The sequence below is a fragment of the Myxocyprinus asiaticus genome, chromosome 22, assembly GCF_019703515.2.
Source record: "Myxocyprinus asiaticus isolate MX2 ecotype Aquarium Trade chromosome 22, UBuf_Myxa_2, whole genome shotgun sequence".
NCBI classification, from domain to species: Eukaryota; Metazoa; Chordata; class Actinopteri; order Cypriniformes; family Catostomidae; genus Myxocyprinus; species Myxocyprinus asiaticus.
Genome location: NC_059365.1, coordinates 7,634,825 through 7,660,931, shown reverse-complemented (window position 1 = coordinate 7,660,931; position 26,107 = coordinate 7,634,825). Strand labels below are relative to the sequence as shown.

Sequence of the window (26,107 nt, the reverse complement as noted above, 5' to 3'; positions counted from 1 at the left end):
AGAAAGATGACGTTGGCGGTGTGGTCTATTTCCAATCTCAAAGAAAGTTTAGCGTGAGATTTGACTGTGGAAGTGTGGATTTGACTGGTAAATCGTCCAACGCAGGAGGATGGCTGCGACCTCAGCCCCACCTCCCAAAAAGAGCAGAGGGAAACAGGAAATGGAGACTCTGCAGACAGCCAATGAAGAGCTGAAGAGCCGATTGAGTGACGTGCAGCATGAATTGCAGCAGGAGAGAGGCAAGGTAATGCCAACTTATTTACTATATTTAATGGGATAGTTCACCCAAAAATAAAATTTTACTCATCCTCATGTTGTGTCAAATTTATATGACTTTGTTTCTTCCATAGAACACCAAAAGGAGATGTTAGGCAGGATGACAGCCTCAATTACCATTCACTTTCATTGTCTGGAAAAAAAGATACCATTAAAGTGAGTGAATGGTGTCTGAGGTTAACATTCTGCCTAACATCTCCTTTAGTGTTTCACAAAAGAATAAAAGTCAAATGGGTTTGAAAGAACAAGAGGGTGAGTAAATGATGACAGAATTTTCATTTTTGGATGAAATATCCCTTTAACATGTTTTCTTGTCTGCGTGTAAATCAGAGGCTGTTTTACAGAGACATCATATCTTCTCTACTTTAAATTTGTCTGATCTTAATTTAAGATACTTAGGATAGAACATTTCTGTAATATGATTCCAGAAGAATTAGCTTGTGAGAATTATTTCAGATGATCAAATGACGTAAACTTTGTTTTGGACATGGTAACAATAAATAGTAGAAACAGTGGAACTGCAAAGAACTGAAGAGCTTATTGAATGCAAGGCCAGACTTGTTCCTTTTATTCTTTCAGCTCATTGCATCCTCACATTTCATTCCTCGTCCTCTCTCTCTCTCTCTCTCTCTCTCTCTCTCTCTCTCTCTCTCTCTCTCTCTCTCTCTCTCACTCTCTCTCTCTGTCACACTCTCTCTCTCACTCTCACTCACTCACTCACTTTCTCTATTACACCTGGAGGTACCAGATATTGATAAAATATGAAGACATTTGCAAATTGTGTTATATTTGTGTATTATACATGTGCATGATTTACAGGGTTTCCACTAGAGGTAGACCGATATATCGGTTTTACTGATTAATCGGTGCCGATAGTTGCTTTTTGAAACTATTGGTTATCTGCAAAAAGAAATGCAGATAGTTTTTTTTATTATTCCTCTGTTACCGCCGCTGGAGTAGTCTACTGTTAGAGCAACTTGGTTATACAGTAAAACAGCGGTCTTTAGAAGTGAAATCAAAACAGTCACTGACTGACAATATTCATCCATATTTTGATATTTTTTAATATTTTTTATCCTAAATTCAATGCATATTTGGTTATTTTGATTAGTTAATCAGTGTTCTAAATTAGGGCTGCAACTAACGATTATTTTGATAATTGACTAATCTATTGATTATTACAACGATTATTCGACTATTCAGCCGATTATTGCAATGATTAATCATTAGCTCTTAACAGACTATTCAGCTTGTGCCTCGACTTAAAAGGTTGTATTAAACGTGCTTGCTAATAATAGACAAAATTATCTTTTAAAAATACCTCTAAATGACATTCACTGAATTAAAGGGAAAAATACTTTTTATTAAGTTTAATTCAGTAAAAAAAATTCACTGTAAAAAATCCTACTGTTATCAAGTGTTTTTATCTTGTTTTCCATTTAAAATTGTCTAAAAATCCTTAAAACAAGATAAATTTACTTGAGAAGCAACATATAATATATTTAGACTTGCTTTAAGAGAATGTATCTTAAATATAAGTGTATTTTGTATATAAGTGTATTTTTTCACTTTGTTATACTTCTGCAAGTGCAGTAATAAAGTTATATTCAAGATCTATTCTCTAAAAGCAAGTATAAATATCTTACAAGCTGCTTCTCAGGTAAATGCATCTTTTTTTTTAAGGATTTTTATCCAGTTGCCTCCATGTCTGAGACCATCAACCCGCACATCTTATCACGTGGCTTGTTGAGCGTGTTGCCATGGAGACATAGTGCGTGTGGAGGCTTCACGCCATCCACCGTGGCATCCGCACTCAACTCACCGTGTGCCCCACCGAGAACGAACCACATTATAGTGACCACGAGGAGGTTACCCCATGTGACTCTACCCTCCCTAGCAACCGGGCCAATTTGGTTGCTTTGGAGACCTGGCTGGAGTCACTCAGCACGCCCTGGGATTTGAACTAGCGAACTAACGAACTCCAGGGGTGGTAGCCAGCGTATTTTACCACTGAGCTACCCAGGCCCCCCTCTCTCACCTTTTTGTTCACTTCAATCCAATCTCTCTTATTAATAAAGCTGCGTATTGCCAGTTTTCTTCATGATAAAAAATGCACAGTTACATATATTATTCAATAAGTCACGAGCCATCATGTTATAATCTAGCTGCAGCAAGTGTGTACGCTCGAGGGATGAGCATTCCCGCGACAGAGTGTGCATCAGCAGGGTACAGTTTCAATCTCTCCCCCTTAGATCGGGATATTCACGCAACTCATAGAAGAGGTGCTGACCGCACAGAGAAATGCCAGTTTCGGAGTTTGTAGTTGTTTACATGACCTGCTTTTTTATTATTTAAACTTTAATAGAGATATAACGCATTAAATATAACTATTAAAGATGTAATGATGGGGTGATTCCTTTAAAGATGCTCGACACAAGTTTTGCTTAAGCGGAGCGTCGTTCCATAACGATAGTGCTTCTGTATTTACTTATTTGGTATTTTTGTATAATTCCCTCATATTTTGCGATCTACATCACCTGAAGCTGTTTGGAAGTTTAGAGTGCTTTAAAGAACTATCATCCAATTAATCGGTCATTGGCCCTTTTCACCACCCTATCGGTTGACCTCTAGTTTCCACAGTCATGGAAAACCTGGAAATATCAGGGAGTTTTTATCATCAGAACTAGAAAATGAGTTTGTCAAGACAAATGATCTTGAATTCTTGAAGGTTATATAGGCCTTCTGCAGTTTTAATATTTGGGCAGTTTGAACAGAGATTTGAAGTTTGAATGTTATATGTTCTTTGTGTATTTTGAAGAGATAAAAGAGAGATAAAAGAAAGATTTTAAATTTGACGTTTAAACATTTCTTGTGTAGTGAATATTTTGTGCAGCGTGAAGAGAGATTTTAAGTTTGAAGGTTATGTACAGTATGCGCTGTGTAGTTTCAATACTTGGGTAGTTTGAAGAGAGTTTTGAAGGTTATATGTGCTATGTTGTTTGAATTTCTCGCCAGTTTAAAGAAAGATTTGACGTTTGAAGATTATAAATGCATTTTGTAGTTTGAATATTAGAGCAGTTTAACTGAGAAATTTGAAGTTTAAATTGTATATATGCCTTGTGTAGCTTAAATATTTTGGAATTTTAAAGATATTTGAAGCTTAAAGGTGAAATATCCTAGAGTAGTTTGAATACTTTTCAAGAGAGATTTGAGTGTAGTGTAAGGTGTAGTGGTTAGGGCATTCTTGGTTGTTGCTGTTTCTTTTTGGACTCTTTTAATTAAATAGATCAATGTACACTCTTTGTCTCTACATAGGTGGGTAAATTGCGAGAACGCTTGCAAGAATTGCGGGCGCTGCGTGAGACAGAAAACCACAAGCACTCAGTCTCTCTTACTGAACTCCGTGTCAAACTCCATGAGGAAAAGCAGAGGGAGGTGGCAGCTGTGCGAGAGAGTCTGTCCCGGCAGCACGAGGCCGAGCTGGCCCGGGCGGCACGCCTCAGAGAGACCGAACTGGCTCGGCTGCAGGCGCTGGTATGCGTGTTACGCGACGGAGCCAGCAGCGAACTACGGAACGCCCTGAAAGAGGAGGCGCGAGAGGAGGCCCGCAGGAGCTATGAGGCAGAGAAACTCAGGCTCACACAGGAGCTGCAGGAGACGAAGATGTCACGGCGACAGGCAGAAGAGGCACTGGCCAATGCCATGCAGGCAGACAGGGCCAAAGCTGCTGATCTCAGAGCCGCCCATCAATCTCACCAGGAAGAGATTCAGAGAATCAAACGAGAGAGTGAGAGAGAAATCAGGAGACTGGTAAGATGGATGAATAAAATGGAAATGGAACATGAATTTACATAGGACTAAAAACCCCAAACATTTCAGAAGTCCACCACACACCACTGTGCCATGTCCCAATTCTCATACTATGCACTAAAAATACAATAATTCAGTGTTGGGTAAGTTAATTAAAAGTAATTCATTACACATTAACAATTACTTCTTTACAAATTGTAATCAGTTTACTATTTTCTTCATCAAAATAATAAACACATTACTATTTACTCTACGGACCCACTTTATATTAGGTGTATATAACTACTATGTACTTAAGCATTTGATGGAATGTACTTATTATGTACAGTTGAAGTCAGAAGTTTACATACACCTTAGCCAAATACATTTAAACTCAGTTTTTCACAATTCCTGACATTTAATCATAGAAAACATTCCCTGTCTTCAGTAGGTCAGTTAGGATCACTACTTTATTTTAAGAATGTGAAATGTCAGAATAATAGTAGAGAGAATGATTTATTTCAGCTTTTATTTCTTTCATCACATTCCCAGTGGGTCAGAAGTTTACATACACTTTGTTAGTATTTGGTAGCATTGCCTTAAAATTGTTTAACTTGGGTCACACATTTTGGGTAGCCTTCCACAAGCTTCTCACAATAAGTTGCTGGAATTTTGGCCCATTCCTCCAGACAGAACTGGTGTAACTGAGTCAGGTTTGTAGGCCTCCTTGCTCATACACAATTCTTCAGTTCTGCCCACAAATTTTCTATCGGATTGAGGTCAGGGCTTTGTGATGCCACTCCAATACCTTGAATTTGTTGTCCTTAAGCCATTTTGCCACAACTTTGGAGGTATGCTTGGGGTCATTGTCCATTTGGAAGACACATTTGTGACCGAGCTTTAACTTCCTGGCTGATGTCTTGAGATTTTGCTTCAATATATCAACATAATTTTCCTTCCTCATGATGCCATCTATTTTGTGAAGTGCACCAGTTCCTCCTGCAGCAAAGCACCCCACAACATGATGCTGCCACCCCCATACTTCACGGTTGGGTTGGTGTTCTTCGGCTTGCAAGCCTCACCCTTTTTCCTCCAAACATAACGATGGTCATTATGGCCAAACAGTTCAATTTTTGTTTCATTAGACCAGAGTAAATTTCTCCAAAAAGTAAGATCTTTGTCCCCATGTGCACTTGCAAACTGTAGTCTGGCTTTTTTTTTATAGCGGTTTTGGAGCAGTGACTTCTTCCTTGCTGAGCAGCCTTTCAGGTTATGTCGATATAGGACTCTTTTTACTGTGGATATAGATACTTGTCTACCTGTTTTCTCCAGCATCTTCACAATGTCTTTTGCTGTTGTTCTGGGATTGATTTTCACTTTTCACACCAAACTACATTCATCTCTAGGAGACAGAATGCATCTCCTTCCTGAGCGGTATGATGGCTGTGTTGTCCCATGGTGTTTATATTTTCTTACTATTGTTTGTACAGATGAACGTGGTACCTTCAGGCATTTGGAAATTGCTCCCAAGGATGAACAGACTTGTGGAGGTCCCCTTTTTGTTTTTCTGAGGTCTTGATCTGATTTCTTTTGATTTTCCCATGATGTCAAGCAAAGAGGCACTGAGTTTGAAGGTAGGCCTTAAAATACATTCACAGGTACACCTCCAATTCAGTACACCTCCTATCAGAAGCTAACTGTCTAAAGGCATGACATCATTTTCTGGAATTTTCCAAGCTGCTTAAAGGTACAGTTAACTTGTGTATGTAAACTTCTGACCCACTGGTATTGTGATATAGTCAATTAAAAGTGAAACAATCTGTCTGTAAAGAATTGTTGGAAAAATTACTCGTGTCATGCACAAAGTAGATGTGTGAAGTGGTTAAAAAATTAGTTTTAATTACTTCAACCTAAGTGTATGTAAACTTCTGACTTCAGCTGTACATTTTGTTGCATTGTACTTACATTTAAAGTACCTGCATTTAATTACCTCTGTAGTTACATTGTTAACCATACCCCTAATCCTAGCCTAACCCTACGCCAACCCTTACCTTAAACCCTAACCCCTACTCCTAACCCAACCCTTAACCTGAAGCCTAACTCTAACCCTTCTCCTAAACCTCAGTAGCAGTCAGTTTTGTGAGAATTTTGCCGAACAATATGTGGTTACACAATAAGTACATTGTATTGGATGTATTTTTATGTTAGTACATACTAAGACAGCTAATATAAAGTGGGACCTTTATGTTTATCCCTTAAAATGACTTATTAGAGGGTGTACACCCTTCAGCTGTCACAGAAACACAGAGACAGATAAATAAACATAATTTTTGTTAACTTCTACATAAATAATACTATTTTAGAAATGTGTAACCCAAGTAATGTACTTAAAAGTAATAAACTGATTACTAACTGAAAGTCAGTTACTGTAATCTGATTACTATAATTAAATATGTAATGTTTACACTACTTTTGACAAAGTAATTAGATTACAGTAACTAATTACTTTGTAATCTGATTACACCCAATACTGCAGACAATTCATACTGTACTTTTGAGTGAGTTTTAAGGTAGAGTAAATAACACATGTATGTAATAATATCACAAACCCCTTTGCCGTGTATTGTTTCCATGTAAGTGTCAGCATCTACCTAAATTTATTACATTCAATTCATTATTACTTGTAGGTTCATACATTTTAAAACTGCTGTGCCAGCTTCGGCCTAGCATTCCTCACTGTAAAAAGTCCGAATTGAACTGACATAATTTTGGGTTTTGGGCAATATTAGCTGAAAAATCATGCACACTTCAAAAATCCACTTGAAAGAGTTCAAGCACCTTGGGACACACTTATTCTAACCTTGCATACTATTTAGGATGGATATTCTGCAAATTATGATGCAGCTATACTTTTTAAATATAAAACAGCATGAAATTAAATCATTTCTACATAATAGCCCAATTTTAGAATGTTTCAGGTTGGTCAAATGTCCCACAAAAGAATGTTTAGTCTGAAGCATGTTTGTGTTTGTGTCAGATGGAAGAGTTGAAGGGCAGAGATCGTATGGTGCAGTCACTGGAAAAAGAGCTCGGCGTGCAGGCAGGACAGACAAAGCGGCTGTTGCTGCAGAGAGAGGAATCAGAGCGACATCATTGGAGTCCAAAGAGAGAAGTGGCGCCTTCCCTCGGGGAGAACACTGACTCTGTCATTAACCAGGTTAGTTTTGTTCCACATGTGATCAGGAACAGCTAACTAAAAGCTTTTATATCATTCAGGAACATTAGCTTTTATTAGAGCATGACAAACATGTCAGAGATCTTTTCCTGCATGATGCAAACAAACACTTATGTATTAGAGTACCACACACAATTAATTACGTTTATCCATGTGTTTATAGGAAATGGATGAGAGGGATGTGCGCAGGTTTCAGCTGAAGATCGCTGAGCTGCAGGCAGTCATCAGAAAACTAGAAGACAGAAATACATTACTATCAGATGAGAGGAATGAACTGGTGCATAAACACACACTCTCAACACACATGAACTAAGGCCATGTACACACACTTAAATTAATATTCAAAATATCCAGAATGAGTTTCACTTCATCCAGCAGGATATTTGAATCCTTTTAATCCTATTGGATATTGTGGATATAATTAGTATTATGTTTTCTTACTGCCTAAACATTTAAAGGAAATGTCATGTGGAGCTATGGGCATTTCGAAGTCTCAAAGATTATTTTTAAATTCCTTTAAAAGTCCTTCATTGGCATTTTATTTATTGGTAATCGTAAGAGTCTTATTGTGTAATGTTGACATGAATAGGAGAATAACCATGGTAGAAATCCCAATAGAAATCCTGAACAAATGGCTTTGTTTGTTAAAGCAACCAGCTTGAATGTAGATCGGTCTCTCTCTTTTTTAGCTTAAACGTGTGCGAGAGACAGATGGAGAGATGAAGCCACTCATGGAGAAGAATAAACGGTTGCATAAAAAGACTGATGAACTTCAGCAGACTCTACAGCGCATGGAGGACAAACTGAAGATGCTCAGCAGAGAGAACGCCGAAATGGTGGGAGACTATATGAAACTGCTTGCACAACTTACTTCTGTAATGCGCCACATTTCCAAGTGAAACAAGAGGGAAATAATGTAATGTAACGTCATTCAACATGTACTGCACTGCAAACAACATACAGACACTAAAAATTTAAAACACTCTCTCCTTGTGTTGCTGTCAGAAGGAGAAATCTCAGCAGAACTGCCAGCAGGATGTGCTGAAGAGGCACAGCTCTCTAACGGACCTCAGTCACGCCCACGAGCAACAGGAAGTGGAGTATCTCCGCCTCCAAATCAGTGAGCAGTGCGCCGTTATTGAGGAGCTCACGCAGGTTCGTTTCTGTGACTTCATACCCACTTTGTTGATATCGGCAATGTAAGAAAGCCCTCGTCAGAGTTAAACAAACAGTAATATTCAGTTGGTAAAAATGTAGAGCGGGACTTGATTTTATTCCTCAGGATTTGATTGGCTTGTAGAAAGTAGGCTGTGATATTATTGGTTAATATTATTTTTACCTGCTCATGCGGCCTTGGTTAAAATAAAAAAAAAAACAAAAAAAAAAAAACATTAATGCATTTCAATTTTATCCTTTTCAATAATGCTCGCTAATGAATTGTGCACAGAGAAAAAAAAAGTATGAAAATAAGTAGTTAGTTTTGTTGTCATGTTGTCTAAATATATAGCCATCTTTTTATTTGGTCTCCTAAAACATGTATTTGTGTCAGTGTGTATTTGTGTGTGTTTATCCTCTAATTGGTCTCACTCGGTAATTATTTGTGTTTGTTTAATCAGCACTGTCATTGTTAATTAGTTTGTTTACTTCATTAAGAAGAGGCCTAATTAGAAATGAGTCACGCCTGTTCATGTGGGCGTTGGTGTCACATGCCGTTATTCCATTTGATGCAGCCAAAACAAATAAAACCTTAATTGTAAAAAAAGTCCTCTTTATATATATATATATATATATAAAGCTTTTTCATTTTTGATTTTGGAGCAACATTGTTTCCTGAAAAAACGTAATAGCCATGCTAAGAATTTTTGGTATGTAATTGAACTAGATTTTATTTGGAGTTTTAATCCATTTTTATATTAAACATTTTACCATAAATCTTTTGTTTACAAAATAAATAAATAAATACTGCGGTGGTACCATGGTTCAGTAGTGGTAATATCTTTTTATACACCATAATATTCAAATACCCTAGTATTTACATTTTACATGGGATACCAGAATACCATGATGCTACCATGGTATATGTCCAGACAATGTGGTATTGCATTGGTACTAAATAAAGAAAAAGAACGGAGTGACTATTTGCACCAGGTGGAAATAGCACGGTGTGGATGAGTTTTTATCAAGTGGACGTCCTGGGTTCGATTCCCCCTTTGTCCACTTTTTCCTATCCTATTCATAAAATGAATATATGTTTTTTTTTGGAATGGGTGGGGGGTTGAGAGAAAAGTTTGATGCGTGTAAAATTATCCATGCTTTTAGTATAGTAATATTGTTGTAACCATGCTTTTTGGCCATAGTTTTAATGCAATTAACCATAGTGTTACTACAGTAATATGGTGTTAATATAGTAACCATATTTAATTTTGTGGTTTACTACGATTTTGTGACAAAATACCATGGTGATACTATGGTTACAGTAGATTAAACCATGGTCATTTTTGTAAGGTAAGGTTAGGGTTAGATTTAGGGGTATAGGGGTTGGTGCAGGGTGTCTGAGGGACTCTAAATAAACACAGAAACCATACCGCAGTGATACTGTATATTAGTATTTAATTAGGAGTGCAAATAGCATCTGACACTATTTGCACTCAGTGCAAAGAAGATGCTTTTTGTTGCTATTTACACTTGCCGCTGCCGAAAAAGAAAACAAGTACCATGGTACATGGCTTTTTTTTTAATTGTGTAAGTGTTTTTACAGTCCATTGTTATGTGTCATTTTGTAAAGTACATTCAATCTGTTTTTAAACATGTACATTTTCTAAAGTAAAACTCATTCTGGTCCAAAACAGAATATATATCCCAGTGTGACTTTAAATGGTTTACCGAACAATGAATATGTGGTGTGTGTGTGTTTTGTGTTGTGGAAGAGCTCAATGGTTTGATATGATGTGTGCTTGTGTTTTCAGGAGCGAGACAGACTGATGATCAACAAAAAGAACAGGCGGAAAAACATCAAACTGCCCAAGGTGAGCTAAGAAAAATCACACCGTATCGCTTTCACCATCTCTCGCTTTTCAGTCTTACAGCATGTTTTAAGGAAGTTTTGCTTGGCTTACGTCATCTTTATGGACACACACTCAATGTCTTGTCACTAAGCAACTGTCTCCTTTGAGAAGTGTGTGTGCTGGTTACACTGGTGCTGTAATTGGCCTCTCGAGACCTCTGAGTCAAGCTAAGTTCTTTAATTTCCCTCATTTTGTTTTGTTTATCATGCATTCTCAAGCTTAATGTCATTTGAACAGTCTCTGGTTTCTTTAAAAAAATTGTTTGTTTTTTTTTTTACTTGTTACTTGGCCAAAAGTGAAAAAAATCGATTGTATTTTTAAAACACAGACCTAAAATTTTATAAGCACAGTCACAATATGGAGAAAGCAATACATGAATATGTTGGAATATGAGAATTATTCTTCCATTTACCGTCAGTTTGTACAGAAGTTAGGTAAATCTGACAAGATCTCCCATTTGAGAACATCTGTGGATGTCCTCATATGTAAAAAATGACATGAAATAATGCTTTTTAATTCTAAAAATGGCAACAACAAAACAAAGTGGTTCATCTGTAGGAAATGTAATTAGCTTTTTATAAAAACAGTAGAAGTCTATGCTTTGTCCTCATTTAGATATCTAGGCGTGCATGAGTGTTCTCTGGTGCTGTGGGGTGGGGTTTAGTGTGCGTTCTCCAGAACTGTTGCTAAGGGGAGGAGTCTGTGGACTTCACTATAAACTTGTGCACTAGAGAAATATCATACATTACCATTACAAAGACCATAACGTGCATATAGTTCTTTAGTTTGACCCCTTGTTTACTGTGGACACTGAAGAACACGATGAAGATGCTAATTGAAGAAATTATTATGGAGCTCTGCTTAACAGTTTTTTGAGATTTTTGGGGGGATATTTACATGGACAAACCCCAGACCATGACACTGGGTTGAGGATCATCTATGGACACAAACACACGTGCAGTATGACAGAATATTTCCTGCTGGTGCTGTATCTCTCCATGTTCCTGTGTCTGTGTGCTCTGGTGTGTCTGTATTTCTCTGGCTGTCAGGAGATGACCTACAAACACGATGGTAAGAGCTAATCATACAGCACTCATAGAGTGCGCAAAGGGCAGTCAAACATGTAATTGAATGGTGACCACAGCTGTCCTTGATCCTCATCCACTTCCATTGTATGGAAGAGAACAACTTGGACAGTATGCTAAATATTTCCTTTTGTGTTTCTCGGAATAAAGAAAGTCATACAGGTATTTTTTATGTGCTTTATTCAGCACTTATGACTTTCTCTCTTTCAGAGGCATGTTGTGGAGACATATTTTGGATTTGATGAGGAATCGGTTGATTCTGAGACATCATCTTTGACATCATATAACACAGACCGCACAGATCACACCCCTGCCACACCAGAAGAGGATCTTGAAGATGTGAGTAATTATTTCTTAAATAACTTTTAACACATTAACTAAGACACGGTCAATACTATTAACTCAAAAGAGCCTCAAATACATCCAAATCAAATGCCCCAGCTACACTCTTGGCCTTATTTACTGCTCTTAACCATTATTTATTAAGTCAACATCTCTTGTGCTTTCGACCAATTTTCAGGTCTACTGTAATTTTAAAATATAAATATAAATCATTTTATATGTACTTTTTATTGTACATAAATCATCATCATTGATCCTCTTAAATTCCAACCGTGTATTTCTCAAGCAGTTTTTGGCAATAAACGTGAATTATTTCATTCATTTGGCTGCACAGTGAGAGTGTAAATCGTTTTTTTTTTTTTTTAGATGTTTAATTGAATGCATTAATTTGACTTTTTGCTTGTTATTTGGTCAATTGAAGTTAAGTGTTGTGCTTAAGGGAACATGATGGGGAATCGCAGCAGTTCTTGAGTTAATAAGTGGCTCCCCATCTGGATGTTGTTTACTCATATCCAGAGAAACTTAATGAGGAACAGGATTGTGAGCAAGTCGTTTAGCACACTGTGAAGACAGTTCTCATAACAGTGTGTTCTGGTACTCTTGAATTTGTTGTCCTTCTTCAAATATGCTTTGCTAATTTAAAAATAAGGAACAAATGAGATTTTATTTTAGTTTAGTGACATTTACTTAAAAGGGTCATGTCATGCTTTTTTTTTCTTTGCTTTTTTTCTTACAGTGGCAAGACAAAGTTTGTGAACCCTTTGAAATTAACTGCATTTATGTATAAATTTGTCTTAAAATCTGGTTTGATCTTCATCTAAGTTACAATAATTAACAAACACAATCTGTTTTAACTAATAACACACCTGAGGTGGACCATGCCTCGCAAAAAAGAGATCTCAGAAGATCTACGATCAAGAATTGTTGCTTTGCATAAAACTGGAAAGGATTACAAAGTTATCCGAAGAACTTAGATATTCATCTGTCCACATTTAGACAAATTGTCTATAAATGGAGATGAATTAGTACTGTGGTTACTCTCCCTAGAAGTGGCCGTCCAGCCAAGATGACTCAAAGGGCACACCGCAGAATGCTCAATGAGGTAAAAAAGAACCCTAGAGTGACAGCTAAAGACTTGAAGGAATCATTGGAACTGGTTAACATCTCGGTTCATGAGTCTACTATTTGGAAAACATTAAACAGGCATGGTGTCCATGGCAGGACACCACGAAGGAAGCCGCTGCTTTCCAACAAAAACATTGCTGCGTGTCTGAATTTTGCCAAAGATTGCCTTAACACTCCACAATGCTACTGGGAAAATGTTTTGTTGACTGATGAAGCAAAGTTTAAATTGCTTGGGAAGAACATGCAGCACTACGTATGGCGTAAAAAGGGCACCGCATACCAACATGAAAACATCATCCTAACGGTGAAGTACGGTGGAGGAAGCATCATGATTTAGAGCTGCTTTGCTGCTTCAGGGCCTGGAATGCTTGCCATCATCGAGAGAAAAATGAATTCCCAAGGTTCTCAAGATATCCTAGAGGATAATGTCAGGGTGGCTGTGTTTAAAGTTAATCCACTACAGAATGGCTTCAAAAAAAGAAAATCCACCTATTGGAGTGACCTAGTTAGAGCCCAGACCTTAACTCAATAGAGATTCTGTGGAATGATCTCAAGAGAGCAATCACACTAGACATCCTAAGAGTATGGCTGAGCTGAAGCAGTTCTGTAAGGAAGAATGGTCCAAAATTCCTTCTGAATGTTGTGCAGGTCTAATCCGCAGCTACCGGAAACGCTTGGTTGATGTTATTGCTGCCAAAGGAGGATCGACCAGTTATTAAGTCCAAGAATTAACTTTTTCCACAGCACTGTGAATGTTAAATGGGATGTGTTCAATGAAGACATGAAATATTGTAAATATTTGTTTGTTGTTATCTTAAGCACGTTGTGTTTGTCTATACTTGTAACTTTGATGACGATGAAATCACATTTTATGGCCAATTAATGTAGAAAACCAGCTAATTCCAAAGGGTTCACATACTTTTTCGTGCCACTGTCATTTATTATTTCCCTTGGGGATCACTTATAATGTTACAAAAGGTGTTTGCACAAAAACCTGTCATAATATAGTAGTGATGTGCACGAAGCCAAATACCTTATTCGGAAAGGCACGAATAATGACTTCAAAATGAATAACGAATTCTACCGAATAATAGAAAAAAATGTTCTTCAGACTGATTATGCAACAACAAGCACAGGGATAGAGCAGTATTTTAAATAAACATATCTAAATTGTCAATGCAAAATATAAAATGTTCTGGCTTATACAAGACAGATGAGAAGGCAGCCTCTAGCTTGTACTACACCATTGTCTTTTGTTGCACTGCACTATTTCATGAGCAATTATATATTTCTTTGGTAAGTAAACGTGTAATAAGCACAAGCTGCTCTGCGTTGGAGTCCTGATCATAAAAACGATAAAAAAAACATCTGACTATACAATTCCTTACAAATTAAACAAACAGAGAAAGAAACAGTAGTATTAAATTGGTTACTCACCAGCATTACTGTAGTGTAGTTGGGACAGCTCCATCTTTCAATTTAAGTTTATTTGCAAAGTCTGAATCATAATAGTCCTCAAAAAAATCCTTAGAGAAATTGTCCAAACAAAACATTTAATCCCACGTTCAGGAACTTCGTTTAAATAAGCTACTGTATCCTAACGTTGGGATCATTCAGAAGGCTGTGTAGAGATGCAGTTTTTCCACAACCAGGAACACAACAACATCTGGGGACCTTACTTTACATTTACATTTATGCATTTGGCAGACGCTTTTATCCAAAGCGACTTACAGTGCACTTATTACAGGGACAATCCCCCTGGAGCAACCTGGAGATAAGTGCCTTGCTCAAGGACACAATGGTGGTGGCTGTGGGGATTGAACCAGCAACAGTTCTGATTATCAGTTATGTGCTTTAGCCCACTACACCACCACTCCTTACTTGACATCTTAATCTTTTCATTGGTTAAAAGCAAACTACAGTAATAAGATGTGATGAGGAGGAGGGCATGGCCGGGCCATAAGGACGCACGCCTGGCGCTGAATTGTCATAATCAGCCGGGAAGGGGATAAAGACCAGCTGGAGGCGCCAATTCGAGAGAGAGAGAGACACGTGCCCGCTGTGTGTGTGCCGTTGTTTTAAGTTGATTTATGTCATTAAAATTGTGTTGACTGCTCAGCCGGTTCCCGCCTCCTCCTTGCCCATCCTTACCCGTTACATAAGAGTAACACCTTCAGAGTTTGAGTATATCAGCCGCTCTATCAGTTCACAGCGACGATTAATATGTTGTGTAGGCGGGGCTGTTCAAATGACACTGCACTGTGAGGTCACAATGTAGCCAATTTCAAAACGAGTCATTTTTGCAGAGTAGAAACATTAAATGCTCTTTTCGGACTGGAGAGGAAGTTTTGAGTTCTGAAACTTGCAGTATGTTTGTATAGTAAAATGACCTCCTAGATGTCAAGATATTAAGGAAAATTTGATTCCTCATGACATGACCACTTTAATGCTTTGTTTTATTGTTAGTTCGTGATAATCGTGGATACTTTACAAATAGATTTCCTGGAAGGAATGCTTATCACAAGGAGGACAACCTCCCCAAGAAGGTGAACTACACTTAACAATGGGTACCTTTTTTAATAATCAGTACTTAAAGGAATAATTTACTCAAAAAATGACAATTCTTTTGTCATTTACTCCTCCTCATGTTTTTTTTTTTCAAACTGATAAGACTTTTGTTTCTTCTGTGAAACACAAACAAAGAAATTTTGCTTCTGAAGACTTCATATATAGAGAATGAGACATATTAAATGCTTGTATTGTGCTTTTTATATCCTTTGTGGAGCTTGACAGCCCTTTGTTAATGTATTGTTTTCTTTGTATTGAAAAAGTATGATGTATGGGATTCCATTTGTTATTTGCAGGGCTTTTCCAGGGAGGAGGCAGAGTTGCGTTTTCGTCAGCTAACGCGAGAGTACCAGGCGCTGCAGCGAGCGTACGCCCTTCTGCAGGAGACCATGGGGCCCCTGGACCCTGAAAGACACTGCAGGGTGAGGGCCCATGATGCCAAGCCCACAGACGCATGCTTAACCTCACCAACACTGGACATTCTGAAAGATTCTTTTCTCGCAAACATGCTTGTCTTCCTACATCTGTATCTAACCACCACAATGTTTTCACAATAAAATTCTCAACATTTACAATTCTCAAGCCCTTTTCAGAATCTCCTTTTCCCACACTGGAATCTTATTCAGATATTTCGATCATAGCCAGCAGTCTAGCAAGCATGGCCGAAACTTCCTGCCTCAAAAACCAAAATTTCACTTATATCTAAATATAAATTTGAAATTGATTTGAAATTGAAAAAAACGGCAAAAACACTTTGTTTAGACTATAAGTACGTATGCCCTAGGCTGGCTCTTTGATTGGCTGTATGCTCTGTCCGTCAGACACGGGAGCAGCTGCAGACGGAGCTGATTGGCTGTCAGGCACGGATTGCCGACCTGGAGCGGAGCTTGGCAGAGAAGGGGCAGGTAAATGAGAAAGAGGGCGGGGAGAAAACACCCCTGACTCCACTCGCACTGGCGTTGCTGCTTGTCTTTCTGACAGCCATGCTTGTGTGCTGGCGCTACACACAAAGTATATGCCGCCAAATCATGTGACCATCTGGCCAATCCAAGCATGCACATTCTCCTGCAGGATAAACAAACTTTCAAATAGAGTCAAATTGAAAAAGCTGAATTATGTAATTTCTGTATCTCTTGCGACACCGAATGGAATTGCAAAAATAAACAATGTTTTCAAAACTGTTTTTCGAATACGCCCCTCTTCTGCTGTTGTTCAAACAGTCAGATAGTCCCTCACGCCATTGGTTGAGTAATGTTGTTGGAGTGGCTCTAAGCTGGTCGCTCAATAAATGAATCTATGAATGGCTTGCTTATAGTTGTCTCTGCATATTAAGCTATATGTAAGGGATAGAAGAAAGTATTTTAACACCAAAAAAGTTACATACTTCAGCTTTAAAGTCATTGATATAACTACTGATAAAACTTTAAATCTACCATGCAAACAAGCTGTACAACATTATCAGCATTTGTTCTGGTTCAGTGCAATTATAGATAATGGATAATAGAGTGCAACAGTCTGGTTACGGAAGTGAAAATGCCATTCATTTACTCCATAGACAGATTGATTTTTAATGATAATTATAAACATTTAAAAACGGACTTATCGTGAGCTCCGAGGTTGTTAATCGATGGTATATGCTTCTGTTGAAGCCATCAGTCTGCGTTATTTCAACTTCATTTTGAAAAACATTTGTTAAATAGCGGAATTCCTTGTGAAGAACTACAATACCCATGATCCAGCAAAGAAACAAGAACCGCCAAGGAGCCTAGCAGCGACCGCCCACTGCCATAATGCACGCAATCGAGACAGTCTTCTACACCCTCAAACTACTCGTATATTTGGATATACAGTATGTGAATATTTCTCAAATAACTTGAAATGTATTGTTTCTTTACATATAAACAACAACTTTAAATCAATAGTTTTATATTTTTCTATCATTCAATTACGTTATTAGCAATGCTTCATGAGATTGTAGTTCAATCCCTCATAAAAGACGTCATGTTCAAATTATTTAAATAAAAGCCTGTAAGGTTGTGATTCACTCTAGAGCTGGTTGGTTTGGTTCATGGCTTAAAACTCTTTTATTAAGGGTTTTATGACATCCCTATTGGAAAAAATTAGTGGGAAAAATCCTTTTGGAACCCAGGCGGCTGTAAAAGGGGACGGGCACTGTTGCGCTCTATTAGACCACACTGTTAGTGTGAATTAATTGCCTTGTTACCAATGCAAGTTTCTTATATGTTAACTTACATACTGTACATTTTAATAAATAAAACACTTAATTACAGTGTAAAGGTTCAATTGTGGCACTCTTTGTGTGCCCTGGCATAAAAAATATATGCACTTTTTCATTCCCATGGGCTATGTTCAGAATGGAAAAATAGCTTACTGAATACTATGCAGCATGTACTGTCTACTATACTACCTATATGTAAAACAGAATGCATTATGCAACAAGAAACGTTTCAAACAGTAGTATGCTGCTACATTGTTGTCACATGACCCTTAGATCCTTCACTACATTGCATGTTCAGTTTACCAATTGGTGTATAGTATTATCTCAGAGATAAATATTTAGCATTTTTGATTCAATTTAGTTGTATAATGATATTGATATTATTCACGGTTCATTTGTTACAGTGGAAATGGAAAGACAAGTGAACTGCATTGCATTATGACACTTAGTTTTCCAAACCGTGTGATCTGTTTTTGTATTGCATGTTTTAGCAAATGTAGCCGAAATAGTAAGAGTAGTATGTTAGTATGCTATTCCGTACATAGCCATTCCGTTTGGGGCTTATTGATTGGTCGGTTCACGATGCATGTTTCTCACTGGTCAGCTTGCTTTTGCATGTGTTTCCTGTCTGTTTTCTTCTTGTCTCTCGTTGTTGGTGTTTTTACCAGTATAATATAGAAATGGAATTGCCTGCATGTGCCCAAATAAACCTCCTTAATTTCTCCATCTGCATCTCCTCATTTTATTTTTATGTGTGTTAATGTGTTTTGTTTATGGTCAGTTCAATGTTTCAGATGCAGTTGATTATTTGGTATTTGTTCTGGAAGTACATGTGTTTATACGAGTAATAAAGAGTGTGTGATTAGTATATAGTGATGAATAGGTTGATAAGTGCTTGTAGTGTAATTTGTAGTGGTGTGTATGTGGGTTTATGTGATGCAGGACTCAAAATGGGTGGAGGAAAAGCTAAATCTCCTGAAGGTGAACCAGGAGCTCAGAGAAAAGGTAATGCATTTGTCCTTAGTTTCCTCTATACACCCATACTGAAGTGCAAATTTTTACTGTTCTTTTGGTTTTGTTTCTATGTGTATGTGTGGTAGATAGTATCATTGGAGCAGTGTGAAATGCAATTACACTCGGAGGTTCGTGACACCCTGGATCAGAATGAACTACTTGAATTCCGCATTCTAGAACTGGAAGTAAGAGAATCAGATTTGTTCCCACAGCAGCAAACGGGGTCCAAACCTGGCTCGTGTCTACATCAGCTACATACATAAATCCATTTTATCCCTTACATTCACAAAACCTGCACTGCCTTGAGTTTTATTTGTTAATGTTTATGTTATGTCATTTTTAATGTATGTTTGTTTTATATTGTATATTTATATTTGTTTTATTATTCATATAATTGTTTTGATAAACATATGTTTCCATGGAATAAATTTATTTGATTTCAACTCCTCACCAATCTTTTTTTTTTTTTTTGACTCCACCTCCTTCATATTGCATTTTTGTGTGTGTGAGATGTATGCAATTTTTAAACCTTTGTTTACAGCAACACAGTGCACAAATGTATATTTGTGCTTGCCAAAAGTTGTATGCATCCATTTGATGTGTATTTATTTGTTGGATTTGTGAAAATTAATCTCTCATTATAGAAACCAACTTATAACTGCAACTATCCATATATACACTGTGTAGTGCACTGTGTCTAAGTATCCTATTTTATTATAGTAATGAAACAAAACATTTGGTTTATAACTCATTTGAAACATCTGATTATACATATGTAATTCCTTTGGGCATTTTACTCAAACCTGTACAAGGAATAATGAACATTTTGTCATCATATACGCACCCTCATGTCACTCTAAACCTGTATGGTTTTCTTTCTTACACAAAAGGAGATGTTTTGTAGAATGTGCACACTGCTCTTTTCCAAACATTAATGCATGGGTATTGATCAAATTCCAAAAAGTGAGGGGCTGTAGTTTCTCTAAAGATAACATATAGTCTCAAAGGTACAGAGCCCATTAGCTTAGAGGACAGTGATAAAATTGATGTTTTTTTTTTTTTTTTTTAAATGATCACATTTTCTCTTACAAAACATTTTGTGCTCCCTTGCAGTAGTTTGATATCCAACACGATTTTGGGTTTCCTCACAATAGTTTTATCCATCCCTTACAAAAATTCAACATGCTTTTACTATAACTATAGTCAAACTATGGTATTTGTAGTAAAACAATGGTAACCACAAAATTTACAATGGATTTACTGCAGTAACTATAGTTGAACTATGATATTTGCAGAAAAACCATGGTAAATTTTGTGGCTGCTGTTTTACTATAAATACCATAGCTTGACCATTGTTACTGTAGTTTTACTACAGTAACTATAGTTGAAGTATTATATTTGTAGTTAAACCATTAACACAAAACTTACCATGGTTTTACTACAGAAACAATAGTTGAACTGTAATATTTGTGGTAAAACGATAGTAGCCACAAAATTTACCAAGATTTTACTACAGTAACTATACTGTATGATATTTGTAGTAAAAACCATTACCACAAAATTTACCATGGATTTACTACCTCAACAATAGTCCAACTATGGTATTTGTAGTAAAACAGTAGTAACCACAAAATTAACCATGGATTTACTACAGTAACTATAGTTAAATTATGATATTTGTAGTAAAAGCATAATCGCAAAATTTACCAAGTTTTTACCACAGTAACTATAGTTAAACTTTGATATTTGTAGTAAAACAATAGTAATCAAAAAAATTACCATGCTTTTACCACAGTAACTACAGTTGAACTATGATATTTGTAGTAAAATCAAAACCACAAAAGTTACCATGATTTTACTACAGAAACTATAGTTGAACCATGATATTTGTAGTAAACCATAACCACAGAATTTACCATGGTTTTACTACAGTGACTATTTAAACTATGATATTTGTAGTAAACTTACCACCAAATGTACAATGGTTTTACTACAGTAACTACTGTATAGTTGAACTATGGTTACTGTAGTAAAATTAGGGTTACTTTTCATAAGGGTTGGATAAAGCGAGGGAACACAAAACTATTGCAAAAGAACGCAAAATTGTATCAGAAAAAATTATCCGTACTGCGGATATTTTCTTTGTACATTTTGTGAACTTTCTTCTTTTGACCAATAGGAGAGGGAGCGCCGTTCTCCTGCCTTTAACCTGCAAATCTCTGCCTCTGAAAACAACAGTAGCCTACAGCTACACTGCCAGCAGGAAGGTGTGAAGGTAAATACGTGATCATTTGCACACTGCTGTACCTCGGTTTGTTATTAATGTATGGGTGATTTCTCAAGTTTAATGTCTGGATTTGAAAGTATATTACTACTATAGTAATACTACAGTACTAATTTGCTATTAAAAGGATAGTTTGCCCAAAAATTTACATTCTGTCATTTTTTACTCATCCTTATATTCTTCCAAACCCACATGACTTTCATGCTTCTGTGGAACACAAAATGATATGTTATGCAGAATGACGGCATCTCCATGCACTTTAATTTCTATGGAAAGAATATGCAATAAAAGTTCATGTTGACTGGGGCTAACATTCTGCCTAACACCTCCTTTTGTCTTCCATGGAACCAAGAAAGTCTTATAGGTTTGGAAAGACATGAGGGTGAGTAAATGATGACAGAATTTACATTTTTGGGTGAACTATCCCTTTAGGGTTGATTCAAACAGGCCACGATACATGTTGACGCAGAGAAGCAGTTATTAGGATGTATTGTCATGGCATTTGGATGCGTGTTTGCTTTAGGATGTCATCATTCCTGACCTCATGAAAAAGCTTGACATTCTTGGGGATAACGGGGTAAGAAGTGTATGTGCTTATGCCATGATATGTGCATGCATTGTTCTAGTTTTTTCCCAAATGAGAGTTTAATATAATGTTTAATTTCTCACTGGCAGAACTTGCGGAATGAGGAACAGGTCACAGTAATTCAAGCGGGGACTGTGCTGTCTTTGTGTGAAAAGGTGTTGTCTTTAAGCCTCTACTTTCCTTACCAAATCGTACATTTAATTATATTGGACCAATTTCTAGAAAGTTAGCCTTTGCATTAGGTTTAAATATTTGGTCCTCTGAAAGTAAGAAAAATGCACCAGATATTTAAAATATTGGGGCAAAACCATTTCTTTCTTTTTGTAAACAGTGGTTGAAGCAGATAGATAGCACTGAAGCTGCACTGACCCAGAAGATGATCGATCTGGAGAATGAGAAGGTAAGAACATCCATTCATGCTGTCTGAAATGAATGTGTCATACTGTCTGTTCTCAAAGCTGGTATGCTGAAAGATTAAGCTTAATTACTCTTAATTAAAAATGTATCAATTGTGTGTACTGATGTTATCATCAACAGGAGCTGTTCAGTAAACAGAAAGGTTTCCTGGAAGAGGAACTAGATTACAGGAAGCAAGCTTTTGATCATGCCCAACTGGTACGACCATGAGACTGTAAAAGTTAAATTATAGTTGCCACTTTCAATATATAAGACACAAAATAAGGCTTGAAAGTCACTTTTCTTTTTTTTTTTTTTTTTTTTTTTAACAAGCATCTTTGAAAGGAAGTGTCTGACCAGAAATATTGTTTGCCCACCACATGGCTGAACTAATGTAAATATTATATGAGCTGTTTTATTTTAAGAGATCATATATTTGCATATTTGTTTTCAACCCTGTTGCCAAAAAATGTTTTGGGATTTCTTTATTTTCTAGCAATAAATGCTAAATAAACATATTAAAGGCATAGTTCCCCCAAAAATGAAAATTCTCATCATTTGCTCACCCTCATGCCATCCCAGATGAACTGCTGAACACAAATGAAGATTTTTAGAAGAATATCTCAGCTCTGTTGGTCCATACAATTCAAGTGAATGGTGGCCAGAACTTTGAAGATCCAATAAGCAAATAAAGGCAGCACAAAAGCAATCCATACAACTCCAGTGGTTCAATCCATGTCTTCAGAAGTGATGTAATAGGTGTGGGTGTGAAACAGATCAATATTTAAGTCCTTTTTTACTGTAAATCTCCACTTTCACTTTCAAGAATGTGAAAGTGAAAGTGAAGATGTATAGTAAATAAGGACTTAAATGTTCACTTGCATTGTATGGACCTACAGAGCTGATATATTCTTCTAAATATCTTCGTTTGTGTTCTGCAGAAGAAAAAAGTAATACACGTCTGGGATGGCATGAGGGTGATGAGAGAATTTTCATTTTTGGGTGAACTATCCCTTTAATGAAATCATAGGTAAACATACTAATAAACATTTTTTAGAATGGGTAACAAAGTTTTAGATTTAGCTCAAATTAAGATATCATTCATTTAGGACTGAAATATTTGGGACCAAAACATTTTTTGTTACTGATTTATTTATTTTTTTTGGTAACAGGGTTGAATGGTTGATCATGACAAATGGAGTTGGCAATACATTAAAAAGAAAGCCTTATTATTTTTATTAAAATAAATTGATAATTCTAAGTTTTCTACAATGAATTGAATATAATTATAAAAAACAATATGTCAAAATAATGTACATACAATAGAGAATGACAAGACCAGTGAGATAGGACAGGCCAAAATCAACATTTTATCCAACAGACATTTGATAAATTGAAATAGTGATGTGCTAATATTACATTATATTAGAATAATTTCATCTTTCCAAAAAAAAGTTTGGATTTCTGCCAAACTCATTAAAAGTTAAGTTTGTCTTAGATAAAGCATTGTGTACTTTTTCCTGTTGTGTGTTTGTCATCTTTAGAGGGTACAAGAGCTGGAGGCGACATTGTACACTGCCCTGCAGCAGGATCCAGACAGTTGTCTGGGGGAGAGTTTGAGTGACAGACAGCGAGCAAAGCTGGCAGAGTCAATGGACGCGGTGCGCAGACAGATCCTCCGGCAGAGTCGCCATGCCGACACGCTAATCTTACAACAGCGCATGGAGCTCCTCAAGTCTGCACAGCAGGTCAGGGTGTACATGTGTGGATGGTACTATGGTATTTCTTTCAGCATAAATATCATTATACATGAAAATGGTTATCATTCAATACCATGGTATATATCAAAGTACCATGGTATTACCAAGTGATACCATCACTGTACCATAATACCACCACAGTATAATGTACATAAAGGATGCTGCATAAAGGAAATAATAAGACTAGTGTGTAAATTATATGTTTTATGTTATTTTTATAGGTAATTTTCAGAGCGCAAAAAAGCTGTTTGCTTTTAAAAGTGTAATGCTTTATCTAGATGGACACATTTGTGATTAATTTAATTCTTTATAATTTGATTTGTAGAAAATCAGAGAGCTTGAAGACAAGATTGACATGCAAAGAAGACAAATCAAAGAGATCGAAGAGAAGGTATGTATCGATGTGTACCTCATTTATCAGGGAGTTAGAAGTTGGATAGAACTCGGGATATAAACTCCTAAATGTCCGTTTTTGAGTAGTTGATGGACAGTTTACTCAATTCTGTGTAAGTGCAAATAGCATTTGTGTAAATTGGGCTCTAAGACTGATTCTTCTTTTCCTTTCCTCTCTCTTGTTTTAAATTTGTGTTTATTATAATTTATAGTTTTTGTTCCTTTTCTTATTTTTCTCCCTAGCTTTTATTCTTTGGCCTTAAATACCCCCACACACCATTTGCTCTCTCTGTCTCTCTCTCGCTCTCTCTCTCACTCTCTCTCTCTCTCTCTCTCTCTCTCTCACTCTCTCTCTCTCTCTCTCACACACACACACACACACACACACACAGGTGCAGTATCTGAATGGAAGATAAAGAAACTGACCTTTGGAAATATTTGTTCAGACTGACATTCCTCAGTTTGTTGGATCAAATTTTTTTATTTTTTATTATTTGTATTATTTATTTATTTAATCTCTGACATATTTCCAAAGAGAAACGTTCATATCCCAAAAGGGCCTGTTGAAGCTGCTTGTGGTCTGACTGAAAAATAGTGTGAAGTACTGTAAATGATTTACCCTAAACATTTGTTATAATGTGTATTTAAACACACCTCAACACTTGTCACCTCAAAACTAAACACAAACTGCTGTTAGTTTCAAGAAATAAAGTTGTATTTTTTTCACATGTGGTTTTGAAGATGTCTTTTATTTTTTAAAAAACAAAAAAAAACAGACATTTCAGGAATAAAAGGTTGCAAAAAATTCCGACAGCATCTGTGATTGCAACAGAAAATATTGTGGACTTGTTCCTCAGTTTGTAAAATCAAACCCCAATGGAAGCCTGTGGGCCACAACTTTGCACTGGAATATGGTGAAAGTAGCTGTTAGAAAAATTAAAATGCACACTGTTTTCGAAAGTATCCAAAAAAAACTTGAACATTATACAGTGTGTTAACATGAGACTTTAGTGTTGATAAAATCGCTTACAAACCATTTTTCGTCATGATCCTGTAAAGCCAGTAAAAAAGGTAACTAGACGGTAACTAAACTTTCCCCTCTTTTTAACATATATTTGTATGGAAGATACAATATAAGTCCTTTAACCAAAATATGAACTGCATTTCTGCATTTAAATCCTTGTAGTATATTTTCTCCCTAGACTTCTATTTTAAATACAATACTGTAAATGTATTTTTTCTTTTTTTTTACAAACTGAGGGATAAATCTAAATTAGCATCTGTGGTAATCGACAGCATATCGCAGATGCTGTCAGTAGAGTTTAAAGGAATATTCCGCGTTCAATACAAGTTAGAAGAACAGTTCACCGAAAAAAGAATTCTCTCATCATTTACTCACCCTCATGCCATCCCAGATGTGTATGACTTTCTTTCTTCTGCTGAACACAAATGAAGATTTTTATAAGCATATCTCAGCTCTGCAGGTCCATACAATGCAAGTGAATGGTGATCAGACCTTTGATGCTCCAAAAAGGAGATAAAGTCAGCATTAAAGTAATCCATATGACTCCAGTGGTTTAATCAATATCTTCTGAAGAGATCCAGTTGGTTTTGGTGAGAACAGACCAAAAATATAACTCCTTTTTCATCACCATTGCAGTCTTTAGGAACAATCATGATTTCAAGCTTGATTACACTTCCTAGTGTTTGACGCATGCCCAGAACGCTAGATGGCACTGTAGGAAGTAATCGAGCTTGAAATCATGATCGCCAAGGAGACTACTGTGGAGATGTACAGTGAAAAAGGAGTCCTAAAAAGACTAAAAACGTTGAGTTTACAACTAAAATAATACACAATGTTTTAACTGAAGAATGCATGTAAGTGCTTTTATACAATAATAAGCTTCACATTTCTGCCTTTAAACCCCTCCAAATATTTGCCCCATTCAC

General features: G+C 36.6%; 1 protein-coding gene across 2 annotated transcripts; it reads left to right on the top strand.

Annotated features, from left to right (window-relative positions):
- On the top strand, positions 1 to 24,855 carry LOC127413362 (janus kinase and microtubule-interacting protein 1-like). Of its 2 annotated transcripts, XM_051650459.1 has the most exons (20): positions 1 to 244; positions 3,592 to 4,086; positions 7,103 to 7,282; positions 7,464 to 7,577; positions 7,990 to 8,136; positions 8,306 to 8,455; positions 10,267 to 10,326; positions 11,661 to 11,789; positions 15,782 to 15,907; positions 16,307 to 16,390; positions 18,667 to 18,729; positions 18,825 to 18,923; positions 20,918 to 21,013; positions 21,546 to 21,599; positions 21,698 to 21,763; positions 21,940 to 22,008; positions 22,146 to 22,223; positions 23,549 to 23,752; positions 24,090 to 24,155; positions 24,370 to 24,855. In XM_051650459.1, exons 1-20 carry the CDS (start codon positions 110 to 112, stop codon positions 24,418 to 24,420), a joined length of 2,466 nt encoding a protein of 821 aa, XP_051506419.1. In that variant the 5' UTR covers positions 1 to 109; the 3' UTR covers positions 24,421 to 24,855. The 2 variants fall into 2 exon arrangements, with proteins under 2 accessions (XP_051506419.1, XP_051506420.1); XM_051650460.1 differs by lacking the exon at positions 16,307 to 16,390.
- Positions 24,856 to 26,107: the final 1,252 nt, after the last annotated feature.